The sequence below is a fragment of the Hylaeus anthracinus genome, unplaced genomic scaffold (assembly GCF_026225885.1).
Source record: "Hylaeus anthracinus isolate JK02 unplaced genomic scaffold, UHH_iyHylAnth1.0_haploid 12000, whole genome shotgun sequence".
NCBI lineage: Eukaryota > Metazoa > Arthropoda > Insecta > Hymenoptera > Colletidae > Hylaeus > Hylaeus anthracinus.
Genome location: NW_026534347.1, coordinates 218,944 through 236,110, shown reverse-complemented (window position 1 = coordinate 236,110; position 17,167 = coordinate 218,944). Strand labels below are relative to the sequence as shown.

General features: G+C 43.2%; 1 protein-coding gene across 2 annotated transcripts in view; it reads right to left on the bottom strand.

Moving 5' to 3' along the window:
• The window catches only part of LOC128890263 (rap1 GTPase-activating protein 1), a 60,112-nt gene extending 43,151 nt beyond the window's left edge, over positions 1-16,961 (bottom strand). Inside the window, exons 1-2 of one of the 2 annotated variants that reach the window (XM_054148591.1) lie at positions 10,454-10,766; positions 7,863-7,959 (exon numbers count right to left, since the gene is read on the bottom strand). In XM_054148591.1, the coding sequence (XP_054004566.1) occupies positions 7,863-7,959; positions 10,454-10,487 (131 nt within the window). In that variant the 5' untranslated portion in view covers positions 10,488-10,766. Of the gene's footprint in view, positions 1-7,862; positions 7,960-10,453; positions 10,767-16,665 lie in introns of those variants that run through there. The other variant, XM_054148590.1, reaches the window with a different exon arrangement.
• Positions 16,962-17,167: the final 206 nt, after the last annotated feature.

Genomic DNA, 17,167 nt, shown 5'->3' with positions numbered 1-17,167 from the left:
GCGTATCGCGATGGGCGATTCTATCGGACAAAAGGAAGCGGAAACATTTCTCTAAATACGACGTTAGGTTTCCTCGTGGCTTCTTATTCTTTCAACCGAGTCACCCCTTTGCTTTCAACGAGCCTTTTCGAGTTTCCAAACGAGTCTTCTAGTTTCGACTGATCGTCCTGTGTGCTATTCCACGGCCCCGCATAATTATCCAAGCGATTTATCCGCATTAAGTTGATAGATACATTTAGGTGTATTTAAGAAAACTCGATACTCGTTAGAAGCAACTTTACACTTGGTTTTATTATATCACGGAAACTGGTCGCAAGATTAATATCAGGTTTTTAGCGACCGTTCAGAAATCCATCAATCGTTTGGCAAGTCTGCTGAAACGTACGAGACACGAGTGACGCGCTGATAAAAGAGCTGTGCGAACGGCACATTATTTTCCGCCTTCGCTCGCAGTCGCGGATAAAACGAATGAGTATACTTGATCCAGGATGGAAATCCTTCTTCCTGTCGGCGGATCGTAAATCGACCTGACGTCCGTTTTCTCCGAGACAGTGATTAACGAGGTGTAAAGACACTCGGCGAAGGCGCGAGGAACCAGGATACGATGGAAAGGAACGCGAATCGCAATTTGAAAATAACGTTTGCGTTGATCCTACCCTTTACTTAACATTTTTATTCGTTTACGAATCGCGCAGACTCGAGAGCTCTGGCGGTAAGGTGTATTCGATTGGTCTAGCATATCTGTAATCTGTAACATGGCCTCGTTAGAGTTCCAATCATTTTGCCTTGTTTAAGGTTCAGGTTTGTCTGTACGCGTAGCGTTTGGCTATTACATCTCCTAGATCGTATCACAGTGGTCGGTTGAAAGACGCGACAACCATACAACAGACATGCCGTTGTTGGAGAAAAATGGTACGATGCACCGCAGGGAAACACCTGTTGCACGCTTGCTGACGGTAAATCAATCGAGCTGGCGGTAATGCACTTTGCGGGAAAGTCGTAAAAGCCTGGTTACGTCTTGGCTTTTCTTTCGTTTGATCGCGTCGTTTGTTGCGTCGTTTGTTACGTCGCGTCGGGCGTTTCGCGTAACACAACCAAAGTCTTTATACGTAATAATTGTTGCCGTGTCAGGTGGTACCGAATATAATGCTTCGTCGTTTACCTGCGAGATCAAAAATACAATATATAACGTCGTGTCAAGTACGACTGCTGTTCCAAAATTTTACAGCGAGTTAATTTCGCTGTCAAACGTCATACGCAAAGCATTCTAAAGCGAAACAAAGGAGAGTCCGATTCATTTCGTCCGCATCGCATCGCGTTGTTTCTTTTCATAAAGGCATCGCGCCCATTTGCATCGCGCTACGTTTCCATACATACGCGTCCGCGCCGGCGGTTTCTGCATACGTTTTCGAATCCAAATCGAATCGAATTCTGTGCGCACCGGTGAAAAGAGTGAATTCTTGGACCCGCTGTGCATACAACTCGATATAGTATGTTGCGCGTGAGTAGATTAGCGACGCATGCACATAAACGATAAAGGTACCCGGTTGCTGTTGGAGCAATAATATCGCATCGATAATATCGAGAAACCGCAGTTTGTGCGGACAGCTCTGTTTCGACATTATCCAAACAATAGACTGGAACATCATCGTAAACCATATTACATCATTGTAAATTGTAAAATTTCAACCCTTTAACATCGTGGTCAGTCATGTCGATATATCGTACAAGAATATCGACCGTGTGGAGCTACCTTAAGGGCCGCGAGAGCTTGTATATGTACAGGTGGCCACCATTCTCGTTGCGGGTGTCAACGGATTATTGCTCCAACTCACGAGCATGTCGCGCGTCGCATCGCATCGCATCGCATCGCATCGCATCGCGTTGCATCGCATCGCGTCGCGTCGCGTCGGGTCACTGTACACTTCATAGCTATAGCCTCATTCACAAGAGGCTGTTCACTTGTTAGCGGCTTTGTTCCACAATTGCAGGCTGTACGTGGTATATTTGCAGTTGCGTGTTGTAGTAATGGCCTGACGATATTTTCCAATGTAAAAGGAGAGTGGTTCCACGGTCGTTATTTACAAACAAATTTGTAAGAAGAGAAGATCCATTTGATCGGTTAAGAATCATCTGTGTCTTATCCGAATAACAATTTACGGAATAAATTTGATCATGTCGGTCGTATGCTATCGCTTAACTCCGTCGATCCTTGTTTCTTTCGCGCAATGCACGTAAAGCAGGAAAGGAAACGACTCGTACGATTTGCCTCGACGAATAAATTACCCCTTGCACGGAACTGAAACCCGATCGCCGGCACGTTGTGTATACTTTTCAGAAAGGAGAAACGATACGAAAGTGACACGCGGAAAAATTGGCATGGCGAAACCACCGGGACGGATTATCTAATTCTCTATCTTATGTATCTTACCCTTTGCTTTCCGTCGCGACTGGTTTCGCGACTTTGTGGACGGTGCGTACGACTCGAATCGCGTCAACCTCGTAATTATCTTGATACGGTTTAAGTTTAAACGTAGAATCGTACGTAACGTTTCAACTTTCGATCGTGCGTCCATGATTAAGCGCGAGTACAAATTATTATTATCGTTCACCACCTGCATCCACGAAACACCAAGTATAACCGTCGCGTCCCCAAGAAAAAGCTTTCCACGCGGACGAGACTAAATAGTCGCCGGATGTAGTACGCCCCCTTTCTGGGAGGAAGTTCCTTTCATCGAGGAAAGAGAACCGAGTACAAACTACAAAGAATAGCAGGTTTGGCAGGTAAAGGGTCAGCTTATTTATTCCCTGTTTCGTCGGTGTCTACCCGGTAGATGCGATAGATTAAAGCGAGCACCAGGCGTACCATTTCGCGTGGCCCGCTTACAACGTTACCACGAGCAGCCTCTTTTCACCGGGATGTAAGACGAGAAGAGCGTAAAAATGAAGTAGGCGTGCACGAAAAATATCGTTACGAGCGTCGGGACCCGTTTCTGCGCGCTCAGAGCACACTGCGAGCTCTTTAATATTCGGGAGAACTTTTTACGACCAGAGCTGAGTGACGGTTCAACAGATTTCGTATCTTGGTACGTCATCCGAAGCACAATGTGTACAGTTTGCACGAGAAAAATGTCTGACAAGGTTATTAAACGCGATAATGTCCGGTGGCGTGACGCTATCAAATTATTTCTGCTAACAACTTGTCCAACACGCATTAATAAAAAAAGAACGAAAGAAAGTAGAAAAGGGTGAACGCTATCGAATCTGATCGATGATCAAGTAACAAGATTGTGTTCGTGCAACCCATTAGTTTCTTGATATCCTCCGTAACGCTATAATTGTTCCGTATTGAGATCTGATAATTCAGCAGTTTTTCAACTCTGGATCTGGCTGAGCGACGCCGACGCCGACACCGACGCCGACGCCGACGCCGACGCCGACGCCGACGGTTAAATTAAAATCACTATTTTACGCGCTCGCTGCGGAAAGGATTTACATAGTTGCACCATGCGGCGAGACCATGCTGAGAAAATTACATCGAGGTTATTAATAAACACAACATTGATGAAGCTAATTTTTCACTTGCTTCTAAATAATTCCGCGCAGATATATCGTGAGCGATAAATTTTGCAAAACACACGTGCAAACTATGAATAAAGCTGAACAGCCGCGAAGGTAAACGCATTCGTTTTAATAATGGAGAAATAATTATAATATCGCTAGTTGTAGCTAGTGTATTTATTTGAACTTTTAAAAGTCATCGAACTTTGCAAAGTCATAAATATAGCGGTACTTGGTAAAAGAGAACTATCGAACGCTGGAATGAACTTGGTACGCGAAATGTGCATCACTGTCCGTCACTCGTAACGCGAAATTGCGCTTCGAGAAGTTTGCAACGAGGTTATTAAAGGGGATAATATCGGATGTAGCACGACGACAGCGAGTCTCGAGTCTCGAGCCTCGAGCACGAAATTCAATTCGTAAACGTAATTCAGGATGGCCATCCAATTACCATTTAACAAAGTAACTAAAAAACGAATCTTTAAATTAGTTTCTCCTGCGAGCCCTTGTGTCGCGTAACATCTTACCTCGTTCGTGTGTTTCCGAAGGGGAGCCTGTACGGCCACGTGAGTGACCGTTCATCAGATTTCGCGTCTCTTCGGAGGTGTGCCATTCGCATTCCTTTGATATTAAACGGTTTTGCCGATTTTCTGCTTCCTCCCTACCCCATTCCCCCTAATATTATACGTAATACACACTTACTCGCGAATACACGACAGGATGTTACGTTCGATGTAACTTTAAAGACTTTGTAACTAAACGAAAAAATACGCATCGATGTTCTTTGTATATGTGTCGTGCACGTTTCAGAAGCTCTTCGTTATGCTAATAACGTATCGTATCAATGTTTTTGTTCCACGAAAAAGTAATCGGTGCAGGTATGGAAGATTGATCGAGCTGAAACGCTTGTTGCATAAAATTGTGTGGTTCGCGAAGGAAGCAATATCGTTCAACTTTTTAATATTCACCGAACGAGAAGGCACGTGTGATTAAGCGACTAACGGTTAAACAGATTTTGCCGTTCCCTGTAAATCACATACATTGTAAAGCATGTGGTAAGCGTACGTATAAGCATAAACCGAAAGTATCGCAAAAGGGACAGGATAATATTACGGCTCGAACGATTGAAATTTGTTTTGTCGTAAATTGAAGCGTAAACGTTCGATACGTGTCAATTTTGCAATAACTCGATATTGTCGGACAACTCGTGAAATAAAAATTCCAATTTGAATAATGTACAATAATACAATGTTTCACACCGAACAAATAAAACTTCAACTGTCCGATCTCGTCAACGTCCTATATAAATGTTTGTTAAAATGTACTTACTCGTCGAATGAATTTTCTGCTCTTGCAGAAATATATAACACGTGAATTATTACAATTCCTTACCTCGAACATATACAAATAAATATTCAAACTATCTATTCTATCCAAATATAATACATATATCTAGATAAACTAGCTATACTACGATTCGAATATCATTGATATCGACAGATTAATTGACGCAATTGAAACTGTATCGCTCGAACCACGCCAGACAATTACACATTCATTCACTGTAACGAGCAAGGCCGATCGCAGCGGTAATAGAATTGCATCGCCTTGTTGTAAATCGATAAAATTATATCTGTTTCGCGAATTTTTGGCGCGAGCGTCGATCGATTTAAAGACCTTATCCGATTTCGCAACAAAAAATTAGTCGACATTCTTCTGATAGATTTATTAAAATTAGAACTCGCAATATATGCGAAACCATCCCAATTGTACATCGTGTCCATATACAGTTCGAACGGCACTTTGAATACATGTATGTGTAATACATACAACGAACAAATTAATAATCGTGCTTATACCTTAATTACATTTCGAAAGTGACTCACTTGATAAACGACGACCAATATAGTAAGAGATCATCCTACGCGTCGAGAGCGTGTTGTTTCTACATATCATCAAGTACGACTGACATCGAGAAACTGCAAAGTTTGATACGGAAAGACGAGTGCATAGCGCCGAGCATAGCGCTGTCGGAATACCCTATCCCTATACCTATACCTACAGCTATACCTGTATTATCGAAAAACCATTATCAGGGCTTTTGCATTTTCGTATATCGTATCCTATCCGGTAACTTTCAACGGAATGCTAAGCCGTTCAGCGTATATTCGCCGCGACACAGTTCACCAGGATACGCGATCGGAGGTGGATCGTGTCCGCGATACTGCACTCTAAAAGCCTACCACCGACTTTATTGAAAAGCTATGCAACAAAGTGTGCGTCGAATAGCAAAATTTGTACGCAGCGATATTCGCATGCGATTGGAGAGTACGTTTCCGAATAGAAACGACGACACGGTATGCAACAAGCCAACCTGCTACCGCGAAACGTATCCTGGTTTTGTTCGAGTATCGTACTTTTTAAAATCGAGGATACCAACAACGAATGCGACCTGTTCGAGCATTCGTCTGTTTATACCACGATTAGATTGCTTTCCACGTTATGAAATTTGAAAAATCTACCTCTTTTGTTCAGAGTACCAGAGTACCCGAGTAGGACAGTTGAGAGAGAGAGAGAGAGAGAAAAAGAGCAACTATAGTGTCATTAGAGGGAATAGAAAGTGTTGCGCGTTATAATCTCCGAGCCGTTTTCGCACGACCGTAAAAGTAATTCGTTTCATTAAAACGAAACGTCGGACGTAACGTTTAGAAACACTTTCAGAAAATAATTTTCATCGAAGAAACGAGCACTTTACTCGAGTGCACTCACCGCCGCGTCGCTTAGTACATACAACTTTCATTCGGGAAAAGGTCTAAAAATACGTTAGCGCAATCTTTTATAGCTTTCATATCCTGACAAAATAATACAAGCGTACCATATTCCGGCCCAAGTGTCGCGCATCTGCGAAATTATGTGTTTACGCGCGGTAGATGCAAAATACTTGTTCGTGGCATGTATATACGTCACCGACTTTTTTTTTTTACCATATCGATCTTTCCAACTGAATAGCTTTCGGTGCAAACTAGATGCGAGACAAAATATATACGATACATTTATAAAATTGATCGAATTTATAAAAATTCGAACCTGAGAAAGTCAACATTAAAGATCCGCTGCACGACACCACGACACCAGTGCTTCCGTTCATGGTGCTTGAAAAAATTTCACCGAGTGAAACCTTGCGACGCCTCTCTGTCTTCCTGTCCGAGCTTCGATTACCTCGTTAGATCAATTTGCCAACGTTTTGCACCCACAAGTCGGCCGTTATATTGCGTCGCGGATAAATTGACGATGTGGGATGATTCTAGCGACGAATAAACAGGAAATTAGAAACGAATTCCCGCGGCTCGACGCCTCGACTATTTCATCCGGTTTCATAAGACTATGAAATTAGGTCGACCAAACTACCGATCAATTGATTTAGAATTAATTGGCGAAACAATTACTATACCATTTTATGCATTTTCATAGCTTTTCACCGCTCTTTGTTTCCCGGTGTAGTCGATTTGACGAATAAACGGTTCGTAGCTTAACATAGAAAAAACACCTAGAAAATAAAGGTAGGCGTAGAAACGAGTGGAACCCTCGAGGAAAACGAAACGGGATCGTATCTCTCTTCTTCTAATTTCTTCTTAAACGTCATCTACGTTAAACGCGCTCGAGAGCCATCATTATATCCAAAGTGGAAAAGAATATCGGTCTTGTTCTCGACCCTGTTCATTAGTATTCTGGCCAATGAGTTTCTAGTGGTCGACTGTGAGTCGAGTAAAATGGGCCCCCCAATCATAATTTCATTTCAAATGCAAATACCGGGTCTGCTCTTAAAGGCACGCGACGAGAAAAAAGAATGCCACCGTAGAAATGAACGCACCGAAATATGTGTATATATTTCTGCTCGTCTACTTAATTGCCCAAAGATTAACCTTTAACGTCTTTGTAATCGTTTGGCAAAAATACGTTGCATCTCTCGTCTTCTGAGTTTTAAAGCGTATCCGAAAATAGCATTCCGTAGCTTTGGTCACGTTTATTTCGATGGTAATTCTCCGAACAATTTACATATTGTACAAGTCGAAGGAAACGAAAGAGATATCCCGGTTTGAAAAGTGGATGCCTCGCGAGCTGAACGTAAACCTTGAATCGTCAAGATCTAGTTAACATCTGTACTTGTTTGCTGTCTCGGTATGCACAGAAGCCGTTTCTCGACTGTAGCGTAACAAATAACGTAGAATGCCTATTCCAAGTGTCGGGTGATTCAAGTTTAGTTACGCGTTAAAGCGCGAAACGTACGGCAACACACTCACCCAGTATCCCCGATGTAATCCAGCATGCGTATCTTCAGCATCTCCTCGAGATGACGCGCGACATCGGATACGGGATCACTCCAAAGAGAATCGATGGCTGAGCGAGCAGGTGAAAATGTTGGAGTCCGCGTGTCCAACGAGGAACACGGTACCGCGCCGCGCCGGGAACAAGGTGGCCGATATCGAAACGCCAACACGATCGATCGAACGGTACCACGTTCTCGAAGCCTCGAATCGAAAACGCGCAAACGTGACTCAGCCCTGGAAGACGTGTACACGCTCTCCAACAATGTTTCGATCGCCTCGTGATCTCGTCAAGTCTTTTTCGCTTTCCGTAATCTTTTATCCAACCACTTTATTCACCAAATACAGACAACGAATAGAATCGGCACACTCGTCGTCTCTCGATTTGCACTGACTATGAAACGATGTTCCAGTTGCCGATGCCGATACGAACAAAAAATAACGTAAGAAAGAAGCCTGTATGCACGTTGAGGCACCAATGGGTGTAGACGTTGCTTGGCGCCGATGCAAAGATTCACGATGAATCGATGGACACCGTTACGTAATACTTTGTACTCGAACAACGATCAAATTAACCTCGTAAATTGATATCGCGTAAAACTGGTACCCCGTGTTAACGATACCGCGTAAATAGAATCATTACCGACCGCGTAAAAGAAAACCCGAGTATATACAGTATACGTAGTAAATGTAGATGTAAAAATAAGCAAAGCCGTAGCTTGAAATTGCCAACCCGAGCTCAAATTACACTGGTGTAAATCGAGGGACCAAATGTACAATGTCTCCTCGAGGCTCGAGCTACCGCTCCGTGCGATCTTTGCACGATCTTCGACTTGCTCGTTTGTTTTGCTCAACCGCGGAACAATATAACAAATACAGACTCGAAACTCGAAACACTGTGGCACAGCGTGTTCGCAACCAACCGAATCCTATCCTCGTTTCAAAACTAGAATCGTGAAACTTGGACGAGTCTCGTTTGTTCTTTACGAACGCAGAGTCGAGTTTAAATACTGGTTCAAAAGCTTACGAGCGCAGATCAAGACGAGAACGTTTCGCTCGCATTATAGGAAACCGGAGCTACCTTCGGCAAGTATAATCATTTAAAGAAAGTGAAATATGTTTGAGGCTCTCGACCGGAGTAAGATTTCTATTGCAGCATTTACATTTAACGAATGATCCACTTAAAGAAGGCGATCGAACGGCCGTGATTTATGCGGGAACGTTCCGGGAAGCGCGACTCGAAGACATTTCAATTACGTTATCACTGTGCAGAAGTGGACGCCCTGACCAACGCAACGTCCGGGCACCTTGCAACGGAACTTTTTTCTCCATTCGACATTTCCACGAAGCCTGTGTCGCGGAGTTGTTTATCCGTTAGTGAATGGTCCGCTCCAACGAATCCAACACCAAAAAGAGTTGCACGATTTATATCGAAACGTTCCGAAGGGCGCGTATTCTCGCGTTACCGGCAACTTGGTCTTTCAGACGTTTCGATTACCTTATCGGTATCCCGGTGGAGGCAATCCCCGCCGGGATGATATTCAATTTTATCACGATTTTTCCAAGAAAGAAACCATTTACCATTACGCCTATACCGTAGCAACCGATCGAAAAGTCGGAAGGTTGTACGATCAGACGTTGGCTTAGAATCGCGTTGTAGCGGTTTTTGCAGCTGTTTGGCGAAAGAAAAGAGTCTTTCGAGACGGAGCTCGTTACTCGTTACCAGAGCGCAATCGAGAGGGTAAGTTTACCGGTTCAACGTGGCTGCGTTGCTCGTTGCTCGTTGCTCGTTACGCGTTTCGCCGAATCACGTCTCCGCGATTACACGTCCCAAGTCGAGATACATCAAGATTCCCGTTATCTTTTGCGATCGATTAACTTCTCTGGTGTATTTCTTCGTTGGCGCAGCAGACCGAACGGTCGCGGACACGGAAGGAACTTTCTTATTCTTGGCTTCGTTTTTCTGCGCTCGCAAGTATCGCGTAAAGTTGTCGAGTCTGCTGGAATCAGCGGAGAATGGTCTTTCGCGGAAAACTGGCGACGATATCGACACCTTGAACACATTTCGCATCGATACCTTTATCTTATCCCTATATCGTTTCCCTTTCGACCAACTACGAGATTTCGAGGAAAAGAATTCCGACAGACGCGCGACTGATCGATAGCTTTGTACAATATCCGATAATTTTTGGGGAATGCCGATAAAAAGTGCACATAAAAAAAAATAATAGTTGGCGAAGCAACGTTCAGTCGTTGGAAAGCGCGTAAGCGTAAGCGTAAGCGATTCGAAGCCCAAGTTAGTTTACACCTTGTGGATTGGCAGACAGCCAGACCGAGAATGATTACCGTTAGCAATGCGGTAATTACTGGCGAGCGAAGTGACTCGTTATGGTCGCGTGATATCCAATTTTTCTAGTTGCCGGCAACATTGCGAATCCATTTGGCTATTCCGTCGTTAAAAAGATCAACTCGGTACCGATAACGCTACAAATCGGGCAGTGCTAATTAGTTGTTGAGAAGGAGATAACAATGTTTGCTAGCCTGGCGAACTGCTCCGAAGCAGTTACCTCGATATTTCCTAAATCCCTCGTTGAATCGCATCTTGGTTTGTTAACCGTTAACATCACTTTCTCGTCGCCACAACGACGCGACCATCTGATCCGAAATTACTTTTTCACGTTCAGGCTTCACAAACTGCACGTTCCTCTACACAAAATTCACTTGCACGGTGGGTTCAACTATCACGCAAACTTCACAGAGAACCGCGAAGAGGTTTTACATCGATCACAACGATCTACAACGGATCGAACCGCCGCGCCGCGGCCGGAGGACTGTTTTAGTTGCTGCTTCAAGCATCGCCAGCCACTGCCAGTCACTACTCCCTTCTCTCCATCACCGACATCGTTCTCGTTTCTCTTTTCCTCTCGACCCGCGTCCACCACCGACACTTTCGCGACCACCTCCACCGGAGGTCTCAACCGGAGCCTTATGAAAGACCAGTGGAGAGAATCCAGTGCAAAACGCACCTCGTTTCAGCTGTTTGCAAACTATCCAAGTATCCCTCCCGTTGACATCTGGGAAGAACACGGAACACGCCTCGGCAAACCTTTTAAACGCTTTCAAACCGAAAATTTAACGCGTTCACTGCCACGCCAGTTGCCCGTATCTAGACGTGCCCACCGCCTCTACATTCTCTTTAATTAGATTCATTATCAGCGAAAAGTAGATATACTTGAACCTCCCGGTAGCAAACTTTCTTTTGCCCCATATTACTACCAAAGGATATTTCGTATACAAATCAACGACGAGTCTAAACAACTAAAGTTTCTCTACGAAGAAGACTTGAAAAAAACTTGGCATTGAAATACTAGATACGAAACGAGTTTTTGTTTTTATAGTTACGTGGAATTATTATGCATTTAAGGAAGTGAAATTTCTGAATTTATTTACAAGAAAAATCAGAGAATATTTGTGAAATTTTGAAAGTTAATTCTTGTTTCCTAGTTTTCGCTATGAATTATACATTCGAAAGGCGAGTGTTATGCTTTCGTTATTTATTTATTTATGCGAAAGTGGAAATTTCTATCGGCACACTTTGTACTATTTTTTTCGACGCTAACAAAGAATTAGAATTGGATGCAACTGAAACGAGAGTCTTTCGTCTACTTGGACGATATTTGTTCAAGTAAGGCGACACGCGACACGCGAACGCGATCATATGTTTCATTGGTTCGATACAAAGTACTGTACGTAGGTGTACTAACCGAAGAGTCAAACGTATTTTGTAAACGTTGATAAGAAAGCTAAGAACATAGCGATAAATGAAATATGCTGCAAATTAATATGTTATACTTTCAGCTTTCGACAACCCATTTCATCGTTCCTCTTTCACTATTGTTCTCCCTAGCAAAGCGTCACCTGCACCTTCGCTTTCATTCCGAAGAGACGGTTCGCGAGACGAGTAAAAAGGATCGGTGAATACAAGCATAAAATACAGCTCGATTCACCGGCTACGTGTTTTGTTCCGTATTATTTATGCTTTTCCTTCGGCAAAGAAACGCGGTACTTTTCATTTCGGTGGTAATGCTGCGCACAAGTGTCATTCTTTACATTTGCGATCCTCGAGTTACTAAAAGAGAGCCAAGTACATAAAAGATCGTTAGAATTTCGTAAAAGGTTTCGTTCGTTTACCCGATATCCAGTAAAGTAAACGAGCAGATATTTCGCAACAAAGACGAAAAAATGTTTAATATAATAAAACGCGAAATCCGCATAGTCGGTTTGCCGGTGAAAAAAACTTGTGCGGTGCCTCCATAATTATAAAGCCATAAACGTTTCGCTCGCATTCGTTATTTTCTTACATACTCCATCGCTCGACTCGACGAAAAGAAGGAAATCAGACGAAAACAAACTAACGACCTTTCGTATCATCCCCGCCAGGTTTTTCTAATCTTCGAGTCGACACAAACGAAGATACGAGTATTTGTTTGCGGTAGATTCTCAAGGGCAGCCACCCGAAGATAACAGCCCCGACAAGTTCCACTATTTAATCGTGTTCAGGCGACATTTATTTACATCGTCAGGAGCAAATAGTGATCATACCGCGGAAATTTCAGAAGAAAGTCCTTCTTTGAAATTCTGTACAATCGTATTCATCGTACCGCACGTGTCCTACCGTACACCGTATCTACCAGCCATTCGTATCCGAGCAGCTTTTCCCGCGCGAGAATAAAGACGTCATTTTATTCGATGACCAAGGAAAGATAACGACACGACGGCCAGAATACCGAACGCTTCGTTTCGACTTCTTGAACGTTATTATAATATACATACTACACCTATATGTATAATACTCTGGAGTTTGTTTTCTTCAAATTTTCTCAAACTTTGATTTTACTACGACGAGCAAAATCACTCGCGGTAAACGAATCGATTCGTCCGTCCGTCCGTCCGTAACTCTATAATAGATAATTAATTAAATTGATCCGTGAGGATGGCGGCGGCGCGACGCAACGGACGATCCCTCGAGACCAAAAGGGTTTCGTGGTTAAAATCGAACGGCCGGCATCCCCTTTCGTGTAACCGAGCAAACCCAGAACCCTTTTGGACGATTCGATTACAACTCGTGCAATGGTAGTCGTAGGGTTCGAGAGTGGGACAGGATGTAGCGAGATGTGCATCCCGACTAGAATAGTTAATTACGGATGGGGCATTGGGCCATTGGGGCACGCGTGCTTTTTTGCGAACAACCTCGCGCCATTGTCAAGAAGAAATTTAGCGGAATTATCTTTTCGCCATCCCCCTTGCCTGTTCGCTGTTCTCGATCATTAATCTCTGTCGCAAGCTGTAAACGTCCTTGAACCGCGTCGTCAATTCTCCATGCAAAACTCGACGGTCGCGAAACACGACGACACGATAACGATACTAGATTAATATCACGATAAGATGCCCTATATTCCAATTTCAGACAGCGTCTTATTAATTTCCCTTTCGGTACCAAAATTTTCATAACGAAAACTCTAATTAAAATTTCTGCTGCGTCGACGACAATAGATTTGATTTCATCGACGTCGTGAAAAGAACAGCGTTATTCTAAACAAATTTAATTTAATTGCCTCCACCTCCTGTACCAATTATACAATTAGAATATAAAGCGGCTGATGTAACAGTATCGGAGTTTCTTTCGTTGAAAATGAAATTCCCGAGAAACTACTTCCTGATTCGAATCGCTAACATCTAGGAAGCGAATCCCTCTTGGGATTCTAAAACGTTTCTTCGGGCATGCAATTCCTGAAAGAGAGAAGACGAGATCTACCTTGCAGAATCACGGTGTCTACTTTGAGAAAGGAATAGTGGACGGCAGAGACAGGGGCGGATTTAGAAGCGTTGCTCGAGCTGACGGCTAACGAAATGTCTAAAAGTGTATTTTGAAATCTTACAGTTGTCGCGATATACACGAATGAATATGTACGAATGAAAATACAAGCACAAATCGATTAGTCTTATCGGTTCGTGTATTATACATATATGTATACGATTTGTTTTATACCGTGCGAAAACGTAAAGAGACCGACGAAACAATTTAATACTTGGCGAGCTATATCCAAATTCAAAGGAAAATGTTTGTCCTTTCGACAAACATGCATACGCCCTCGTGGTCGTAAAATAAATGTCTTGTATGGAAACTTGTTTTTCAAGGACTTATTTCACTTGGAGAAACTGAGAATTTTATCGCTTCGTGACCATTTTCTCATGCAACCGAAAGATCTTGTTCGTTGCTTTTCGCGTTTATCAGAATAAATCGATAATATGAAATCCAACGTTAATTTAACCTTAAAAGAAAAAAAGAAATTATTTAACAGAGACTAACAATAAGTAGTTATCTCGATCGTGTTGATATGCTCGACTATTACTTACGAATAGGACAAAAACTTGTTTACAAGAACAAACCCGAGGATGATAAATCGGAGTTGGCCGATTTAAAAGTACGACATTTTATCGAAATGGCTTGAAAGGGAGAAGTCGCGAAAACACGATTAGAGAGTGGACTCGAAGAGTGGTCGAAACCAAAAAAGCAAATAGTCTTACTCCAGCTTCCGTTTCCAACATTTCCGGAGCCTGGTCAAGGTCATCTCCGTTCTTTCATCGAATTGCCCTAGTTGTTGCCACCGATTGCATAATCTCCCGTGTTACCTCCTGGCAAAACTAATTTATTACTCAACGATCATCTCCGCTCGTCCGATCGACTATCGCGGGTGGAATGAGGATGTCCTCTATACCCTTCCGTGACATTTCGCAATAAACGACCCTCTCGATTATGTAAAAGAAAGGACTGAACACGTCGCGCTGGGATATGTATCGTATAAAAACCGAACGCCATCGTATACGAGTGGCTATCAAACTTACATACACGTATGTATGTATCGGCGTCGGAACCAAACACACGAACGTTCGATAGAAAATTTCATGTTACAACTACGACTCAGATCAAGGCTCGTCTTCCTTACCTCGTATTTATTCAACAGGTTATAGTTTGGACGACCATAGCAGTGAAAACACTTGTTGAGTAACGGGTAAACGTAGTTACGAGTCGCGAAACTAACGTATTATTTTCATTGTATTCTTCGTCAACTGGATCGTACTCGTAATTTTCAAATGTGTCGTGCCGTGTCGTGTCGTGTCGTATGAACGTCGGCGTCGGGAAGAATCGTAACGTATTCGTTCGTCTGTGTCGATTTGTCCTATTTTCTAACCGATCGCGATGAAAACAATCCAAGAGAAAAGAGTTACACGTTACACGTGTCTTTGAAACAAGATAGCGCGGTAATACCGCCAATGTTAATTGACGATTTTTAATAACAGCTTGGATATATCGGAGTTATAATGACCGAAATAAGGAACAATTGCGTGTGAAAATTAATACATACTATGATTTGTACGAAGATAGAAGTTGAACGGAAACGCGTCCGACTCATCTCGAGTGGTATGTAAGGTTAATTAGACGCCAAGATATTCCGAGTGACGCGAAAGCCATGACCATCGATGACATTAATTGACTTTATAAACGTCACGTCCAAACGAGAATCCTCTTTAAAAGCGCGCATGATTTGCACACGCACAATGCGTTTTATTATTTAATATCGCAACGTATTTTATTCGATTAACGCGGGTTAACGGTAATTTCTCGTACTTGAGCGAGCGTTAACCGTGGCAAAGTTGTGTCACAATTTACCGCGACGCTGTCAAGTAAATTTCTGCCGAAAATAAGAATAAACTATTTTTTGTATATTTCGATACGGTCTATATTCGCGAAAACGTTCGTTTAAATCAGAATTTCCGAATTCGGAAGCTTCCCTTGTTAGCGACCGTGGGAAAATGGAAATTTGATTGTTTGTTTCCGTCACTAGTACATATATCTCCGATGCGTGTCGTCGTATCGACATCGAGTAGGTCTTGGAGTCGAAAAGAATTATTTTCATCGATGATTTGTCTCTGACCTAGTTGCTTCTAGAATTGTTTACCGCTTCTCATTGGTGGTAGCGACGCGAACGAGTGGGAAAAGTTTCGCGACTCCGTGCGACTCACGGACACATTATTTTCCATGAACGATTTCGATCGCGATCACGACAATCCAACGACACGGTAAACATTTCCCTGGATACTTTTGTGCTCTGCAAATGTATCTCGAGTACCGTGCGTCATTTACGAAATGCATCTTCGCGAGACACGACCTCAGAGGATTTGGGTCACGAAATATAGGCTGTTGCTTTGTTTTTATATTTACACATTCGAATCGATGCTCGACAAGGAATGCTTTCTTCTCCGAGACGTTTTAAACAAAATTCGATCAAACATTTTCGTGCAAGAAAGTGAATCGAATGCGTTGGAATGAAAGAACCTTATCGAAAATTGACGCCTGAATTTGCTCGAAATTTGTATATCGACGAATATAAAAATGTTCAAGGAACATGTTCACGTGATACGAATTACGGTCGGTTCTTCTGCGAGGACACCCGCGTACCGATTCGTTAATCGCGAACCGACTCTATGAAAAAAAAAAAAAAATGAAGGAAAGAGAAGAAATGAAAAAAGGTGAAGAAAGGCGGAAAAAGGAGTTTGGTCACGGAAAGTTATTTGTCAGGTAGGACGCAGTTGAAAGCAGTGCGCGAGCGCGGTTACCCAGAATGAGCCCCCGAAGGATGCACTGACCCGGACAATTTCGGAGCTAGCCTTGGCTGCCAGCACGAAACGGATGGCACACGGATCAAAATCGGCCTACCTGTGGATCGTGATTCGCGGCTCCGGTGACGCTGTCTGCGCCCGACATCCAAGGCTCGTGGGGACCTTGAGGAGATCACAGGACGACAGGTGATGTCCGTATTCGCGACAATTCCAGGTGTAACCGGAACTCTCGTCCTCCTTCATGGATTGCTGTCTCCTGGCACCAGCATTGTCAGCCGCGCTGCCACCACCCTCGGAGAGATGGCGAATCAGGGGACGTCGCATATCATACGGACAACTATTTCACCGGCACATTCGAAATACCGTAGACACGATTCGGATTCGTATTCGTATTCGTATTCGTATTCGTATCCGGATAAATTAGATCGCAATCGACACACCACGAGCTCCCGATACTCCAGAAAGTGAAGTCCCGACACTTGAATGTTTGCGATTTCACGGCTCTCTCCAACGATCACCATACGTCGATCACTCTCAAACCCGAGAACGACGTAATCGCGGCACGAGTTCTCGCGAGACTATGTACTACGTACTTCTTG